General features: G+C 36.5%; 2 protein-coding genes and 1 pseudogene across 3 annotated transcripts in view; all 3 read right to left on the bottom strand.

Moving 5' to 3' along the window:
• LOC126964711 (homeobox protein cut-like) lies at positions 1-12030 on the bottom strand (annotated as a pseudogene).
• Positions 1-20042, bottom strand: part of LOC126964694 (40S ribosomal protein S23) — a 119960-nt gene that overhangs the window by 21917 nt on the left and 78001 nt on the right. The gene's annotated exons all lie outside the window — the stretch shown is intronic.
• Positions 8271-20042, bottom strand: part of LOC126964644 (dual specificity mitogen-activated protein kinase kinase 7-like) — a 24795-nt gene continuing 13023 nt past the window's right edge. Inside the window, exons 14-16 of one of the 2 annotated variants that reach the window (XM_050807882.1) lie at positions 18149-18264; positions 14369-14414; positions 8271-12358 (exon numbers count right to left, since the gene is read on the bottom strand). In XM_050807882.1, coding sequence (XP_050663839.1) covers positions 12283-12358; positions 14369-14414; positions 18149-18264 — 238 coding nt within the window. In that variant the 3' untranslated portion in view covers positions 8271-12282. Of the gene's footprint in view, positions 12359-14368; positions 14487-18148; positions 18265-20042 lie in introns of both variants that reach the window. The other variant, XM_050807881.1, reaches the window with a different exon arrangement.

Here is a 20042-nt window from a genome sequence, read left to right on the forward strand (position 1 = left end):
TAAAAAGTTTATCGGATTACATTTGAATTGAAAGAATTTTCAGAGTTGAACAAAATCACACCTTATATCTAATGTTAACCACCTAGGTAATATATACAATCAAATTTTATATTTCAATGCAATGCTGTCAGTCGACACATCCACCTTAAAGGTATTATTTGTTATTAATAAAACCAATACTTACTAAAGCAGTCTTAATAATATTCTTGAAGTCTTTATTCTCATATAATTCTAATTAATATTCTATTGTATCTGTGTTTTGAGTTTCTGTTCCGATATTAAGTGATCTTAAATCAATCGTGCTAGTTGTATTTTGCGTTTCTGATAAACCTATATTAATTGATGGTAAATCATCCAAGTAATAACTGTTTCTTTTTGGATGTCGATTAAAGCTTCTAACACTTTGGTTCGAAATAACAATTTTTTAAATGTATTAAATTTTTGAACTGTTGGGATTAAAGATTTAAAAAAATTCAAGTCTTCGTCATTAGAATCTAAATGGTTTTGTTTAACACATTGCAACAATTCTTTTTCAAAAGCAGTTGGTGACACTTGACGTTTACGTTTTTGTGATGATTCTGGCTCTGTATTATTTGTCCGTTCAAGATTTGAATTACTGGTACTGGTGCTGGGTACTGAGCTGCTATTATAATTTATTGCATTTGTTGATGAGTCTTGATCTTCACACTGATTTTCTATAGATTCATCTGCTTCATTACTTGAGTTCGAATCTAAAAAAGTTAACATTTGAAAAAAAATGTATTTCTTGTTCGTACTAGCGCCTGCACCAGATTTCAGTTTTTTCTTACTTGCTTTCACTTTCATATATGCATCTCTTGCAGTTTTCCATCGTGATTGCACTTTTATGACTGAAACAATTAAAAAAATATTACAGGTATGTGACAAGCGGACATACTTTCATGGACCTACACCTGGCGTATCAAGCTGGAATAACCACAATCAGAACAATAGTGAAAGAAGTCTGTCAAATTATAAATGAAAAGTTGAAGGAAGAGTGCATGCCATCGTTTTCACGTACGCGATGGGAAGAGATAGCATATGGTTTTTTGACGCAAGCTAATTTTCCCAACTGTATAGTGTAATATCACTTCGAATTTCCACAAATAAAACGAGGATGTCTTCGATAATATCAGATTTATTGGTGCACGGTTCGACAATCAGTTGGCAACCAGCTTTAAACATTTTAAGGCTTACTGGTTACGTTTGTTTTCTACAAACGTCAACTGTCATTCTTTTAATGTTTGATAAAAATAAAAACTTCTTAACAACAAAGAATAGACAAATATTATGTAACCGATCTAGATAAATTATACAAATTATAGTAATAAATTGTGTAGGTATACAATTGATTCTTACAATCGGCCATCCTATTTAAGTGAGTCCTCGCACTTTCAGAGTTTCGTTCTTATACTTTCTACTTTGATTTGAAACTTAATATATATATAAATACTCGTATATGGTTTACAACATATTTTGATATTATTTTATTTGACAATTACACTATATAACATAATAATTAAATATATTAACTTAAATCACTTAATTTATTCAGTATCCTAATAGTTACAATCAAATAGTATAACACTTCATATTCATATCATTATTAATTCATTAACTTTCTACTTATTATTCTATAGTTCTGATCTGCGAACATCTGTGCAATTAAGAGGCACTGTCCGCTCAGAACATATCTCAATCACGGTCACAATCCCTGTCACAGTCTGTCGTGATCTATGCGTGAAGCACTAACTGCTCACAACCTATGCTTTCAGTGATTACACATGTATAATGAAAACTATCGCTCTCTTTCATTTTTGTTTTTAATTTTTCGTTGTTAATAGCCGCAATAATCAGATTCTAGTATAGTCTGTCGCGATCTGTGATCATCTGTACGTTATGCACTGTTCACTCGTGACCCATACCATCATAAAATATACATGTATCTATCTCAATCTATTTATAAACTAATCAATAAATTTTAGTTGAGTTCTTAATTAGAATCACTGTTCGGTCTATGGACATCATCTTTATTTACATCATTATTTAGAGTATTATTACAATCATCCTCGTCACTGTCGTTTTCGCTATCTACTCCTTTAAAATTTAACCATGGGTGTATCTTATCGATTGAGACTACGTTTTCATATCTTTTCTTCCCTTTTTTAGTAAGAGGGGTGTCTTCTACTAAAAATCGATCATTGGGTAGAATTTTGATAATCCTATAGGGCCCATGGAATTTTTGTATTAATTTCTTGGATTTCCCTAATCTATCCTTATCGAACAACGTCCTTTCTATCCTAATAAGGTCACCTATGTTATATTTTGTAGGTAATTTTCTTCTTTTATCGAAACGATTTTTGGCTACGTTCTGTTCTTTCTCAATTTTATCCATAGTCTTATTTCTTAACTCTATCATATCATCTCCACTAACTCGCTCAATTATATATAATACAATCGCTTAATATATTTTCTGACGTGTTCGTTACTTTATAGCCGAATAACAATTCAGATGGGCTTTTACCGGTTGTTTTGTTAATCATAGTATTTAGCCCCAGTTGAACGTCACCAACATATTCGTCCCAAGTGTTGTCATGTTTGCCGTGACATTTGGTACTTAGGGCATCCGATATCGTCCGATTGAACCTCTCCACCTGACCGTTCACTCGCGGAGTCGCCACCGCATTTAAAATATGCTTTATACCCATGCTAGATGTAAAACTTTTGAACTTTGCGCTCGTAAAGCACGTTCCCCGGTCGGTAATTAGTCGCGAAGGTACCCCAAAATAACTAAAATGTTCTTTAAATATACGTATAGCCGTGGTTGTCTTTGTGTCTCTGACCGGTTTAATAGTTATAAACTTTGTTAAAGAGTCGATTACTAGTAACAGGTATATATTTCCTCTCCGCGTACGAACGGGCCCAAGTGATCGGCATGCAGGGTATGGAAGGGGATATCAGGTTTGGGAATGGGATGCAGCATTCCCTCTTTAGCTCCACCGGGTGTCTTATGGTAAGCGCATTTTAGACATGCGGCAACACATTTCTTAGTAAATCGACGCATTTTAGGAAACCAAAATGAACTTTTTAGTCTTTTTAATGTTTTCTCATAGCCGAAGTGACCTACGTCATCGTGGTTCATTCATAGCAGTTGCCACCTAACGGACTTTGGAACTAGCCACTTAACACCATTGTCCACTATTTTGTATACGTGATCGCCTTTTAATTGGTAATTTTTGTGGACGTCCGCAATAAACTGTGTTTCTTATTTGATAAAATTTCTTTAATTCTCATAACGTCTTCATCAGCACTTTGCACTGTCGCGATCCAATCTTTTTCTTCAATAGCAAGCACATCAATGACATGAGGTCTAGCAGTAACTTCTCAGGCTCAGTTACCGGAGCGCGACTGAGGGCGTCCACGTGCGTCATTTTTATATCGGATCTATACTCGATTTCACAATCAAATTCCTGGAGTTGAATCCACCAACGCCCTATTCTCGGTACTAAGTCTCGTTTAGTCATAGCTGTCCTTAGCGCATTACAGTCAGTTATAATTTTAAATTTTAAACACAACAGATACACGCGAAATCTATTCAATGATGATACCACTGCTAACGTTTCTAAATCATAGGAGTGCATTTTTTGTTCATCGCTAGTAGTTTTCCGACTATAATACGCCACGGGCCTTAAAAGCCCGTCACTACCACGCTGCATTAAAATGCCTGCAATGCCATATTTTGAGGCGTCGGTGTGCAACTCTGTCTCCAGTTTTCTTCTTAACCAAAAGAACCGGACTAGCATAAGCGGAATTGGATTCACATATGACATCCGCATTAAGCATCTCCTGAACCATTGATCGAACCAGTTCTCGCTCGGGATAGGATAACCTATATGGCCTATACACTACAGGGGTTGAATCGGTTAACTCAATTTCCATTTTTTCTATATTGGTAAAGCCTATATCCTTTAAGTTGGTGGAAAAACATTCATTATACATCAGTAAAGTCTCCTTCAAACATTCAACTTTATCCTAAGATAGGTTATTACCAACATTGAGTGAACTATTTAAGTCTGAGTTACTAAAATCCAACACGTTTACTCTTTTACAATCGTTTGTGCGCAAAGCTCGCGTTATCAACATGCCACTTTCTAGCCTTATGGGAGTCTTCGATAAACCACGAACTAATACGACTCCAGTCCCATTAGTCATAGTATATTCACCAGGCATCAAATAATATTCCTTTCCCGGATATCCGCGTAAGGACCGTGCGTGCTTGACAACTGTATCATCTACTACATAACTTTCGACTGTTTCTGAAATACCATGAATGTCTATTTGCACAATAGCCTTACCTAATGGTACGACAACATGGTTTCCTATGCCGCGCATAACTGGTAAATGACCATTATTTGTCCACTGAATCCCTAACGCTTCTGCTTCGCTATGACGTATAAGAGTACACTGACTACCTAAGTCCACATATCCTAGTAGAGGTTGGCCATTCAGTTTCAGGTCAACTAAATATTTGTCGTTACTTGTACTAATCGTATCTAATTTCATAACCGACTTTTCTTTGGAGAAATCTGACTTATTATTATCATTAGCTGGTAATTTCGGACAATTAGTTGATAAATGTCCTAATTTATTACAAATATTACATTTGAGTATTTTCTTAGTACATCTGAAACTATAATGGCCAGTTTCATTACAGTTGTAACAAACTACGGGTCCTGTATTTTCGCGCGGACGGCTAACTTTCGAATTTGTCGTTTGATTCAAATTAACATTTGTAACGGTAGGTTTCTTGTCATTAGAGGTCTTTAACCTGATTTCCGAATCTCGTGGTTGTTGTTTGATCGATTGAAAATATTCCAATACTTGTTGTGGCTCTTTACATTTCGCAGCTTTAGCTCCTAACCTCAATGATCGATCTTCTATGCCGTGTAGTAAGCAGTCCACTGCACGTTTTCCTTTTATCTCGCAACGGTTCAAAAGGTTTATTTTATCATAATAATATAGTTCCAAAGAATCATTATATTTAGCTTTTCGGGATAACATCTCAGTCAACAATTCAGCGTAATCATCACTATGCGGAATGGATTCTAACAGTTTAACTTTCCACTCAGGCCATGAAAACGACATTGACGGCAGTGTGTGATACCATGATTTTGCTACGCCACTCAGTTTAGGAAGTGCATAGTGAATTATCTGATCTTCACCCCACTTATATAATCGTGCACATTCCTCCACTTTGCTAAGCCAAGAATTAATAGTTTGGCCTTTGATCATGGGATTAAACTCTGGAATAACATTTCCTAATATGGGGAATTTATTTCCTTCCGGACGGTTATTAGAAATAGATTCAATCAATTTTGTCAATAATAACTGCGTAGTACTATCATTAAAATCGAAACGACTCACGTGTGTACGTCTCGGTGAAATGCTTCTGGATCGACGTCTGCTCGCGCCGATACTCGGTGTACCATGGCCCCTCGATGACCTCGCACGTCGTCCAGAATATTCATCGCGTGAACTGCCACCATGTTCGTCATGCGGTCAACGGACTGTACGTGTCCGTTTCCGTTTGTGACGAAGCTCGTCCGAACCTTGACTTCGACTGGAATGACGACGACGTTGTGTTCTTTTTACATGAACCTCTTTTTGTTCTGCCACGCGTCGTACTTCGAGATCTGCGATCACGCCTCAGTCTCGTTGAATGACTCCTGCTCCGACTTCTAGACTTCGAGACCGTAGATTTTCTTCTACGGCGTTGTTCACGAGTAGGTGTCATACGATCGGAATCACTATTCATATTTTCGCCACTAAAAGATCTTCAATTTAATATTTTATCACCACAAACTGGCTTTGGCGCGGAAATTACAAGTAGATTTTATTGATCCCACTTCTGAAATGTAATATCACTTCCAATTTCCACAAATAAAACGAGGATGTCTTCGATAATATCAGATTTATTGGTGCATGTGTGCACGGTTCGACAATCAGTTGGCAACCAGCTTTAAACATTTTAAGGCTTACTGGTTACATTTGTTTTCTACAAACGTCAACTGTCATTCTTTTAATGTTTGATAAAAATAAAAACTTCTTAACAACAAAGAATAGACAAATATTATGTAACCGATCTAGATAAATTATACAAATTATAGTAATAAATTGTGTAGGTATACAATTGATTCTTACAATAGGTTCAATAGACGGGAAACATATACGTATTATAAAACCTGCTCACAGCGGTTCACTTTACTATTATTCTATGGTCCTACTTGCAATGTGTAACGCAAATTATGAGTTTACCTACATAAATGTAGGGGTACAGGGTAAAGAATGTGATTCTTAAATTTTTACCCAAAGCCGCTTGTTTCAACAAATGAATGATAACTTACTGGATATACCTCCTGCAAAAGCGTTACCCGTGCTGCACAACAATAAATCAACCGACACTGCAGCAACCGTACCGCTACCCTACGTTATTGTAGGAGATGAAGCATTTGGGCTGTCTAGCTATGTCATGCGGCCATATGCTCGAGCTCTCAATTTGGACCATAAGAAAAAAATATTTAATTATAGGTTAACAAGAGCGCGACGTTATATTGAATCAACTTTTGGTATCATGGCTAACAAATTTCGAATACTTCATCGTCCTTTAAACCTTTCAAAAGAGAACGCCATTAGTGTTATTAAAGCGATATGTATTCTACATAATTATATTAGATCTAAGCAAGATGACAATAATGTCGACGATGTCGTCATAACACCACGCCATATTCGTGACATTCACTATGGATTTGGGAACACCCAAAGAGAAGCGTATACAGTACGCGATAAATTCGCTGATTATTTCGTCACAGATGGTAAGGTGTCGTGGCAAGATCGTAGTATTTTTTGAGACTTCCTCCATCCCACTGTATGAAGTAAAGGCAAACTTGTTCATCCATCCTTTACTTGTGTGTCAGGAAGGCGTGAGATGGTGCAAATTTTGTGACTATTCAGACATATCACGCCATCCTTACAAACATCCTTTACTTTAGGTATATTAGTAGACAAAACTAAACAGGGATAATAGGTATCGAGACATGACACAATAATAATTAAGAAATATAATTCTAGCTTAGTCTAAAGTAACCTTGTACCTAAAATAAGTATCAATACCTACCCGTAGATTTGTTGTAATTACCTACACATTGATAACACAAATAGTATGTAAGTACCTATACTTACCATTAATATAATAGTAAAACATGTTTACCTGTTGTTTTTTGTTCAGCGTCGCTCAAATTTTCAAACAATTCTTTGCAAATTTCTACCCATGCCGCTGTTCGTGCATCCCGGTCTTTATAAAGTTCATTCGACTGGTCCCATATGACAGGGTGGCACTGTACTTCCACAATAACTCTTTCGGTGTCGAAAGCCACTGACTGAACTGCACAAGTCCGTACGTGTTACCGCTGGCGGGCTCCCGCGCCAATTTCCGTCGTACGCAGGCGGGCCCCGCTGCGCGCGTCCCCGTGACGGACGCCCGCGCGACGGAGCACTTTTGTATGAAACCGCGCCCGCACCCGCTTGACGCAGTGTCGGGCCTAAGAATAAGTTCGCAAAACTAAGTGACTGTCTGTACATGCCTGCCATAAGACTCCATAAAGACAGTAATTATTTTAGGTGTCAGTGTGTTCGCTCTTTAAACTCCCGAACAGATATGTCTATAAACAAATTCAAAGCCTTCACAAAAAGTAAATCAAGCAGCAAAGGTCTTTGCTGCTATTGCACTGCTGTTGATATTGTAATAACAATATCCAAGATTAATTAAAAGATAAAGCAGCCTGGAATTGAATTGCTCTACTTAAGTGTGATTTTAATTGTTCGATGTTATTTATATGACTTATTTGATTTCTTTGATTTTAATTTTATCTGTTTGATATTATTTATTTATTGTTATGAAACCTTCTCTAAACGTAACCCTGCACCAATTAGTGCCCTGGAACTATCAATCGTATTGCAACATTATACCTATGTCCAAAAATTCAACGACTGTATACGATTACTGATTTAGTAAAGTTAATGATCGATAAATAGCACTCCAATCCAGACTCATACTGATATGACGATGACTAGTTTATGTTCGCATTTCGAAAAACAATTGATGCGACTGCAACTGCAACTGCTCATTTTTGACTAAGAACAATAATTAATTGCTCGTTCTTTGCAATAATTGACGAGTGCAATAAAACCAAGTGTAAATTAAGATTCGCATTTATTTTACATTCACATAATTACGATATTACATAAAATATACAAAATAATAATTAGTGTCTTATGTTACTTGATCTTGTTGCGACAGAAGACTAGAGGGCGCTCGACGAGGTTCCCCAACCGAGTTGTTTACATTAATTAGTTTCTTTGATTGGTTGTGTTTCCAAGTTTTATTTCGCACTTAATACGAGTATAAGTTAAAACAACACTGCTTTTAATCACGCACAAGTGGTGAAACAGTTGAGGTAATTTAACAAGTTTTATTATCAATATTTTTCCTAAGTCCATACCCATATGTTGAATAATACTAATATTCTTTGCAAATAAATAAATTGATCATTCATAGGTGTTGTCTTTTCTTTATTCTTGGTTCATTCTAGGGTATAACTTTATACCAATAGTATGGACGTCATCAGTAGTGTGTGTCTTGAATTAGGGAATCAAAGACCAAAACGAATTAGGCGCCACTTGGACAGATTGATGTACTATTAGTGTCAAGTGTCAATGTGTCAAGAGTTTCTCGACGCCTCCGTTGTTCCGCCGCGACCACGTTTCATTCAATTGGATTGAAATAACGGCATCAAATTATTAAAATATATATCGTGAGTATCCGTCATAATAATTACAACTTTATACGAAGTTTATTTGTAAGGCCGCAGTATTCTAGCAGGTACATCATATAGTCACCGACAAGAACATCTGTTTACAATATCAAATCGAAACGGAGAACCTCGAACGCCCAACGTTGTACAATAAAATCACCGAATTTAATAAACACAATAAATTTACACATTACTTGTCTATTGCCATTGTTCTGAATTTGCATTGCGCTTCATATGACGGTACAATAGGCATGATGACAGATTTTGAATTCGGAAAAATTTCAACAATAACATAATCTACAATGGAAATTAATGTATATTTTACGAATCTACTTTGAAGGCGACAAGGTGGCCGATTATGACGTAACGCCTCAGATATATAACAAACAAATCTTCTAGCGACGCAGTGATAATAATTCAGGCGTGGATTACCATTTAGTAATTAGAAAAATTCTGACATTTCTATAAAAATCCGGACTTAAAGTTGATCTCGTTTAAATTTCGTATCTCGTAAAAATTTAAGACTAATTTGATATTAGTGAATATCATGTAGTAGTAGTATTACTGTGTTCCATGCAATTAAAAATAAAATCCGGACTAGAGTATACAAATCCGGAGATATCCGGACGGATGGTAACCCTAGACGTGACGTCACTTACGTTTCAGTTAACGCGGCCGTCTGCTGTATTTTATATATTTATTTTATTAAATATTTTATTAATCTCAACATTTAACTTAAAAATGATTCATTTTTAGAATACTTAATATTTTTCTTTAAACAATTTTTCCGTTGTGATTTGTAATATCATCATGCCCCTTCAGACCGATCGTACACGGGCAGTTGCAACTGCCAGGCAGTCTTTATTGACAGCTAGAGCTAACATTTTATAGAATCTAGCATATTATTTCACTTCATATTATATTCTATAACTATCGTTAATTAGATTTACTATTAGGCAAGCTGCCCGTGTACGCACTTTCAGATTTGAGAGTTCATCAGAATGGCTGGTCTCCGTGACAGATTAACATTATTATGCTAGCAAATTTCACCCACTACGTAAACTCAAAAGGATTATAATAATATATGGACGTTGATAGTTTAACAGCCAGCCCCAGCATTAAGATACTCGTAATGTTCTATCATTTTCGGCTAATATTTACCGTTCCATCAAAATTAAAGTAAATATAAGGATGTTTTGTGAATATTTTTTTTAAACGTACAATAGTTTCTCGTGATGGGAAGTGGTAAAAGAACCAGCCATGGACTCTTCTACAACAGACTGATTACACAGTTTTTTTTAGGCCAAATTGGCCTTTTCTTCGATATACATAGTCAACGGAACTGAACGTATTAACCTTAAAAAAGGATAACCTTAGAACGATTTGTTTGTAGGTTATAGCTGGTTTACATTATCTAAACCTAAGGGGTTATGCTTCACCGGGACACCACGGTCCGTAAGCTACCAAACTAGACACTATACAGACACCAGAGTCACGCGCTTTCGAGCTGGTCGCGCCACCAAATAAGTTCTGCAACCAAACGGACACCAGGCGAGTAGCTCCCTATGATATATATATATTTTGTTGGTAGCGGCGACTGGTTGCGCAGACGCGTTGTCCCAGTGAAATATAGCCATAAATCTCTGTAACTTGAGATCGTGTACCAGCCGTTCTGACGGACACTCTTGAAGACGTCAAGGCAATTAATAACAAAATTGATCTATTTATACGATGATACGAAAACTAAATATTCGATAAATAAATTATTGCAATATTAACAACTTAGTTATACAAAAAATTTACACTTTACAATTTTGGTCAAACGCAATATAATATATACATCATTTCTTAGTACTACCAATATAAACATAATTAATAACACCATTAAAAATGTAAGCTCATGGCAAACAAACAAAATTTTTAATTTTTCCGGAAGAAACTGTCATAACATGAATATATGAATCGCACTTAAAGGAATGTATCCACTGTCTCGCTACGATATTAACGCACGCACGGTCAGACGGAAATATAGAAAAATAATCGTTGTGAACTCTGGAGATATACTATCTACCATCAAATTAATTGAGTGGTTTCCATTTAATTCTAAAGAAGAAATCAACAATGATTATTGTAATGCTTGAAAAACTGCGGTAGGTAATGTAGGTTTATATTAAGGCACAGACTCAAATCTATAAAAATCTTATTTAGCTATTATGAACAAATACTCAGATAAAATTAAAAACATATGGTTCCTCCCAAAAGAAATAGCTACTACAAGACTTCCCGACACAACATATAAGTATACGAATGTTATTGCTAGTATTTTCATAGAACGTATCCGGGCGTGCGTGCGTGCCTAGTGAACACGTTCCTTTAAAACTCCGTACAATAGAGCGGTATTGAATAAAAAAAAAATAGGGTATTCGTACATTGTGTTTCGTCACTTGACGATATCATACACGATATTTACAAGTTGTATGAACTTAACAATTAGTCGTAATTATAATCTTCAGAAGTTAGCTTGGCACCTCGTTAGGATGAGTTCAGTTTAGTTGTTCGTAAGGGGAACAAATGGGGCTTTTCAGTCATTTTCCAAAAAGACCAGAGGCGTTAGCGGGATTTTCCGCATTTTAAAATGATATCTTTTTATGGAACAGTAAGCCGCTTCAAAACGTATCGCCAATCTGACTACTGTCCGGCTTCCATTTCTCTCGCGCATTAGTCGCGTGTAGTTCGCGAACAAACTAATTAGAATGAGTCAAAAGTTTTCTATCAAAATGTCAAAACTTAACCATTACGTATAATTTACTATTCTACAAAACAACTGAATCGCACATAATGGTATTGTGATTTAAATTATCACATAAGTATAATAATTATACTACACTGTATAATTATTATACTATGTGATGTTGCACTGGTAAATTAGGGTGGATTGAGAGCGGAAGAACATTTGACGGTCAAGTGCATTCCTCGCAGGTGCCAAGCAATTTCAGCGACCAATTGTCGTGTTTATTGGTGGCGTATCTTTGGACCGTTTTCATCGAAACAACAATGTTATAGTATAGAGTATTTAACACCTCGAAAAGCTATCAAGACTTCAGTGCCATCTTACTAGAATCAACATTTCTCTAAGCCACATTTCGGACTAAGTAAAATCGATTGCAAAAACACGCTTTCACAATTCACAATAATAAGATACTATATTAAGTAATACAAAACTAAAGCGTTTTCATTTCACTTTGAACATTACAATACTAAATAAAGCGCTTCGAAATAATCAACGAATTATCCGATCAAGCGTCGCTAAAATCGCATTGTATCGTTGAACCAAACTGCTGTTAGATACTTTATAAATAGTGTGCTTTAACAGTTGCTTGTTGCTTGTGTGCGTTTAGTCTTCGGGTCGGTGCGGGGCGCGAGGAGGCAGCGGCGACCCCGGCACTGACCAACTCTCGTTGGTACCCCATCTATAGTCAAAAATATTTTTTTAATCGGCGACTGTATGCAATTGGACAAAAGTGTGTGGCGAAGCGAATGAAACAGAAAGGAGTCCTATCGCTGCCTTTAGATTTTCTTTTTATGTGAACAAGTCCTTATAATATACATCCCAATACCATCCCAATCCATTCTAAGATTCTAAGAAGAATAATCCCATTAAACCGAAATACAATAGACAAAATTGCATGGGTTAAACAGAGTGAACTCATATTACTAACATACACAGTTATATTGCGTTTCTAGACTTATGAGGGGTGAGCTCCCACTGAGAATCCTACCCCGTACCATAAATGCATTATCGATAAAGAAACACACCGAGAGCGATAATACTTCAGGTGGTTGCCCGTATTTGAGTCCACACTAGACCCGTACTTTGGTTAGATACCTTAAATCCACATAGTAACAATTAAGAAAAGGGTTCTCAAACAAAATTCAAAAAACAGCTCGACTTGTAACTGTATGAAACGAAATTTTGGAATATTGAAGTTCATTTATCGACTTGTTTATCTGTGGTAATGGTGCGATATCGTTTATGGAACAAATTCTCATTCCATTTCAGCCGGAAGACGATCACTTCTGGACAATGGACTCCCCAAAGATCGCCATGACAACCGGTCCTGCCATCATCCAACCTACTCCGGCGATCTAGACCAGATCGTTGGTCCATCTGGTGGGAGGCTTACCAACATTAAGTCTTCCGGTACGTGGTCGCCATTCGAGAACTTTACAGCCCCACGGACATCTGTGCGTTGAGCTGTGTTTCCTGCCCATTCGGGCTATATCGTTGACTTTGGTTCTCCTACGGATCTCCTCATTTCTAATTCGATCTGGCAGGGAAACTCCAAACATGTCCCTCACCATTGCCCTCTGAGCTTTTCATACTTATATCAAAACTGAATTTCAGACTTGTTACAACTTGGAACTGGGGTATCGACGATCAAATTCTGTTTTTTATAATTCTAACAGGCTTCATGGATCGCCCTTGCTTGTTTGCACAGATATCCTTGGTTGTCCCCAGACGTAATTATAGATTAACCCCCTTATTCATAATAGTCTGCTAACTTAAGGCATTGCTGATTCTCACTCTGTCTTCTTCTATTGACCTAAGTCAGAATGAGAAAAAACACTCCTTAGCAGCTGTTTTAAGTTAGCGGACCATTATGAATAAGGGGGTAAGTAATTATAGGCCCAAAAGGGCATAAAAATGTAATTAATATCAGGACCAATTTGGGTCAAAACGGGTTGCTGTCAATTATGTGTCGCGGACACAACAACTGTAACGCTTCTAACATAGATATTTTTCTGATTCTTTAACTAAATTTAAAAGTAATTTGTATTCAAAATTTTCGTAATAATTATTATTAGTCTTCCATATTTTTATTGATATTTAATCCGTATCCATACCGAGCGATATTGTGTTAACGCAAGCTGTGTTTGCCTGTATCATCTATTTATAATACTAATGTGAATTCTGGTCTTTTTTTTATGGAATAGGAGGACAAAAAGCGTACGGGTCACCTGGTGTTAACATTCAACACCACATTCTCTTGCAATACCAGAGGAATCACAAGAGCGTTGCCGACCTTTAAGGAAGGTGTACGCGCTTTTTTTGAAGGTACCCATGTCGTATCGTCCCGGAAACACCGCACAAGGAAGCTCATTCCACTTTGTAGTACGTGGAAGAAAGCACCTTGAAAACCGCACTGTGGAGGACCGCCACACATCCAGATGGTGGGGATGATATTCTAATTTGTGGCGTGTCGTGCGAAGGTGGAATTCGGCGGCAGGAATCAGGTTAAACAGCTCTTCGGAACACTCGCCGTGATATAAATGCGGTAGAAGACACACAATGAAGCGACGTCTCTACGCAACGCCACGTGATCCAGCCGTTCACAGAGCACTGGGTCTCCGACAATTCGAGCTGGTCGTAACTAAGATGTAAACCTGTTGGCAAACCTTATAAATAAATAAATACTGACCTTTTGGAAGCGGGATGCAGGTGTGGATGCCTCTGGTCACGGCGAGCTGCAACGTGATGCCACTTGACGTACCCGCTCAGCCGGCGCTTCACGAGCCCGGCCAGCGAGTGCAGCCAGCCTACCACCACACCGCCGTGCGTCACTATCCCGCGCTACCCGCACTATCTCGCACCACCCACGCACTACCATCGCGCACCACTGCCCACTCCGCGCTCGCAACACTTTGTTTCACCGTCATCGGACAAACAATTGGCTCGGGATATCACGACTACCGATTTACAATCACCAATAGAAACTAAAACTTATTATATCTAAGATTAACGCGAATTTTTAAAGCTTCGAAAATATTAAATAATTCGTAACACAATTGGAAATTAACAATCTTGAAGATTTGGACAATATTCCGAATAAATCATCATCAAAAGTTAAATTTCAAATATCAAAGTGCGTTTTATTTAAATAAAATGTGTGAGAATTTGATTTGGTACGTAAAATTGAATTCCATTTGCCCGATACGAAAGCAAAACAAAGGGTTAGTTATTAGTGCTACGCCATATGCCTGGCTGTTGATGCGATGAGCTAAGCTTTCGACTATGAGGTGGCAGCATGCCGGCAACGACACCGCTACGTGCGTACTCATTGTGCGTACTCATTGTACGTACTCATTCTGCGTACTCATTGCACGGTGCCGCATGATTGGTTAAGATATTTTAATAGTCACTTGAACCTCTTGATATTTCAAATTATTTGCGCGTGCCGGATATTTTGACATATGTTTTAAAACTCGATGGAAGGCCTTTTTTGAGGTTAGAAAGCACGAATAAAATGAGAATTTGAGAATAGTTTGTCACTAATAGGTTGAATAATAGGTCTGCTTAAAATGTTAGTAAAGGTGTGGAAATCAACTGCTACCCTACGTAGGAAAAGCCCGATTTGAGGTAAAAAAGGAATACCATCATCCGACCTTCAATCTGGCATTTTCATGTCAAAAAGGGACGAACCAAGCAGGCAGTTCAGCTGATGATAATTGATACATCCTGCCCAATGGAGTGCCGCTTAGGATTTCATGAAGAACCCAAAAATTCTGAGTGGCATTACAATTGCGCTCGTCGCCTTGAGACATAAGATGTTAAGTCTCATTTGCCCAGTAATTTCACTAGCTACGGCGCCCTTCAGACCGAAACACAATATTGCCTACACATAACTGCTTCACGGCAGAAATAGGCGCCGTTGTGGTACCCATTATCTAGCCGCCATGCTGTGCAAAGGAGCCTTCCACTGGTAATACTACCCACTGATATACTGGCTGTATGGCATTTTCATAAACCGTACGCATGGTACGCGTATATTTACACAAAAAATGAATTGGATCAACAAAATCAGTTCAGGTGATTATCAAATATAGCCAGCGACACCACATTCATTAAATATATTGGCGAATCTAATTGTGTAGTACAGTAGCGATCGCAATAGGCACTTATGTGCGAGTATGTGGCTGAAGAACTGCATACATTATTAGCATAGCGTTAAGGTTGTGTTTAGTGTAGCTAGGCATGTGACAGAGCACAGAATGGCAGGCGATATGTGGATCGCGTGAGGAGAGCGGCAAAGCACAGGAATCGATGCGGATTTACTTGAACAAACACTTTTATAGCTTACTCTATTTTCACAAGTATTATACAAGTTATCGATAATTACTATTTACAATACCATAGAAAATTAGTTTGTTCAAATATGTCTCACAATACTCAAGAACAGCAAAGGTCTTTTTCACCACCAATAATAATTAGGATCCAAAATTATCCTTTGAAATTGGTTAAATGATTAATTACAGTTATTTCGTGACTAAAACTGACATGGTAATAAGTTTACTTAAAGCCTTGACTTAGATAGTGAAAAAGACACTTTACGACAATATTTATTTATAACAGCTAAGTTTTTTCAATTATTGAGTTACTTACATAAAAATATTATACAATAGAATAATGAAGTTGAAATAATGAATGAATTGCAGACTATTATTTTTGATTTATTTACATTAAATCTATTTATTTTATCCTTTGGATAAATTTAAAACCATTAGTATCATCTTCATACTCACCGAAACTGATCATAGCAGTTTCTGACATACTATTAATATATTATATATGTTGTACCCACAGCTAAAGCAATAGCTGCATATAAGCGAAGGACTGCATCAAATTTGTATATACATAAAATAAATAGGGAAACGGGAAACATAAATATGAAAGTAAAGTAAGCACTTGGTGAAATGATTGTATACTTACGAAGATATTGGTAAAATAGACATACAAAATCTTTAATGAAATCGGTTCGAAGGACCAAAACTTAAAGGAAGTTGAATTAAGTATTTGAGTAGGTATTAAATTTCACAGTTTTGGATATTTTAAAATATATAATACATATCGGCGCAAATACTACAACACGAATTGAAAACACGTGCACGTGCACCGAGCCCCATAAATACGGCCGTATTTCAAAACACGTGGATTAGCACGTGCGCCGGGTCGTATAAATACAGCCGCACGGTGGACACTTGTCAGTCGTGCTCGGGCTGTCGTACGGTACGGACCTCTCTGGGACGTCGTAACGCTGCCCGTTGAATAAACGAAAGTAATAAAATACTTACTCGTGTAGTTTTCTTTGGAAGAACCAATGAGTGATCTTCAGCAAGATAACAATTGTGATGTCAACAGTAATGACGTCGCACCTTTTAAAAACAATACAGAGGTTCTTTCCCCGTCATACAAAGTAAGCTATAAATGTGACATATTTATTTAACTTTTTTGTGAAGCTTAAACTGCAAAATTAAGTTGAGGAACCATTAGGACAAAAACTTTAATAAATGCCAAAATAAGATATCTCTGGCACGAACAGATAAGTTTGTGACACTGTAAACGGCTTATTCTCAGTTATTAGTTAGCTTAGGCTAGATGTCAGTAGCTAATCTAGTACTTTCTTTGTCTACCAAAAATCAATAACTTTTGAAAGAACGACGTTTGTCGAGTCAGCTAGTAAGAAATACAATCATTTGCGCCAAGTCAATTGTGATGAGAGGAGTGGAGCGGCGAGCGCAGCATTAGAGTACATTGGAGTATGTCGTTACATAAATGATAGGCTGGCTGACCGCGGTAAATACATAACATACACTAAACCATAAATAATAATATAAATTATAAAAATAATGTATTATACTTCATTAAGGAACACATATAACAAAATAGGTATGAAAATAAATATTATTTTTCTAGTATGATTGTTTTTTTTTATTCATATGTAGGAGCACACACATCATGTAACAAAAGCCTAAATAGATATTATTATTTTATTTATTATTAATTATCCCAAATTCAATCATGTGATTTAATTTAATAATTAACAATTAGGGATATCCATCATGTATCAAAATTACGTTAATATTTATTATTTTTCTCTCTTTTATTTATGACTGTTTCGGCCGTTTTGTTTTACTTACACAATCCAAGAAGGATTCCCTAAACAACGTCGTCTGAACGTCGGCCGAAAGCGTCCACTAAGCTTTAGGGAATCCTCTTTGGATTGTGTGAGTAAAACAAAACGGCCGAAACAATGACTTATTAGCAAATCAATTTCGTATGACTTCGTAACATTGTATGATAATAATTTTCCGTATTCTTCTTATTAGTCTAAATACAGCTAAATACTCAATATAATTTCATGGTAAATTAAGATCTGGTTATGCTTGTTTGTGTGTACGTGTGATGTACAATATATACTTACCCTGATCGTCGTGATGGTGTTTGTGTGTGTGTGCGGGCGCGGGCGCGGTGACGTCACTGTGGAAACCGTTCCGCACCTCAGCGCGAGTCAAGCTCTGACTCCTCCCTTCTGATAACCTTTAAAGATTATTTAATTTGATATTAAAAATACACAAAAAAAATTGACATAAGATAACAACGGGCCTTAATATTACGAAATTATGAATGTACCTTTATTAACCTTTTACTTACAGCGCCACATACGTTTCTCCGATACGATGAAGGTCTACTCGCAAAATCGACAATGATACATTCACAACGATAGGATAATACTCAGAATATATCACACCTACCCTACCCTAACAAATGTTCGTATTCCATATCGTATATCGTAACAACATCGTAACCATAGACTAATATTTTGATTTTTTTACGATGTTTTAACAAAATATAATCTGTGCTATGTCGCTGTTAAGTGTCAAAAGTCAAAACATAGTTTAGGCTCTAAGGACCATGCCAGACTCTGCACCACCAATTTGGTATCATTTACACAAAATGTAAATATTTAAAAATTGTGTAATGAATATAATATGACTATTTAAAGTTGAATAAATAATACAAAACTAATTAATTGAGATTATCGTAAAAGTGACGTTTGATTATTTGTCAAATTCGAACATTCGTCTCTGACACTCTCAACTAAGAGTTGGGTTAGGACCGATAATATCGAATAATGTTTCGTTCGTTCAATCATCGTTTCGACATTGAATACGATGTAACTGAGAGTAGGATTCGACACGACTAATGCTACAATTTATCGAATATCGATTTTAGGAGTGACCCCTGACAATGCGGTAAATGCATGCGTTCTCTGTAACTAACCCGTGTTTGCGCCCCCACTACATGCGACGGAGCACAACGCGTTCTATTGATCGCACACCACTTAAGCAAGTGACAGCAAGCTGTGCAATGCTTCTCGTTGATCATCCCCCATTACTTAATAATAATTTAAACGATCTTGCAAATCATCAGCTTATCAGCTAGCTTCCCTTTCACCAAACATCTTAATATATATATATATAAATTACGTGATTTGGATTTGGGACCCATAATTATTTTTATTTTCAATATTTCTTTTGTATGGACATATTTGCTGTGAGAGAATTTATTGACGCACGGTTTGACAGTTCAATACAATGTGAAACAATTTCATTATAACAACAGGGAGCATTTTTTACGAAAAAAATCTTGATGTTTTGAAATATTATTGGCAAATTCCTATAAAATAGAATATTTTTTTATTATCTATAGAACAACGTATGTCGGGTCAGCTAGTATACTATATTTTTTAAGCTTGAAAGGTAAATGTATACACTTTTATAATAAAGTACCAGCCACTGTTCAGGCATTATCTATAAATTTAAATTATTTATTAAAAAATGACTCCGTCGTAAATCCTACTACTCCACAGCTGAATATCTAAGTGATCGGACAGCCTGGGACTAGATTAAGATTATTTTATAGCAATAGCAATGACAGTACATTTCTTTTATTGCGCTCTTTTTAATGAAATAATATATTGTACTGTCAGTGTTATTGCTATAAAATAATCATAATCTAGTCCCAGGCTGTCTGATCACTTAGATATTGCTGTAGAGTAGTAGGATTTACCACACAGCCATTTTTTAATAAAACATTAAAAATTTATTTATAGATAATGCCTGCATAGTGACTGGGACTTTATTATAAAAGTGTATTCATTAACCCTTAACGCTATTATTATTTACGCTTATGAAGCCTACTAGAAACCCTCAACCTGAACTTGGTGTGGTGCTAAATAGTACAATAATAGTATGGAAAATTTATTTACTTGTTAATTTATTTATTTTATTATTAGGGTTAAGTAGTTCTAGCCA

This window comes from Leptidea sinapis, chromosome 5, assembly GCF_905404315.1.
Source record: "Leptidea sinapis chromosome 5, ilLepSina1.1, whole genome shotgun sequence".
In the NCBI taxonomy this organism is placed as follows: Eukaryota; Metazoa; Arthropoda; class Insecta; order Lepidoptera; family Pieridae; genus Leptidea; species Leptidea sinapis.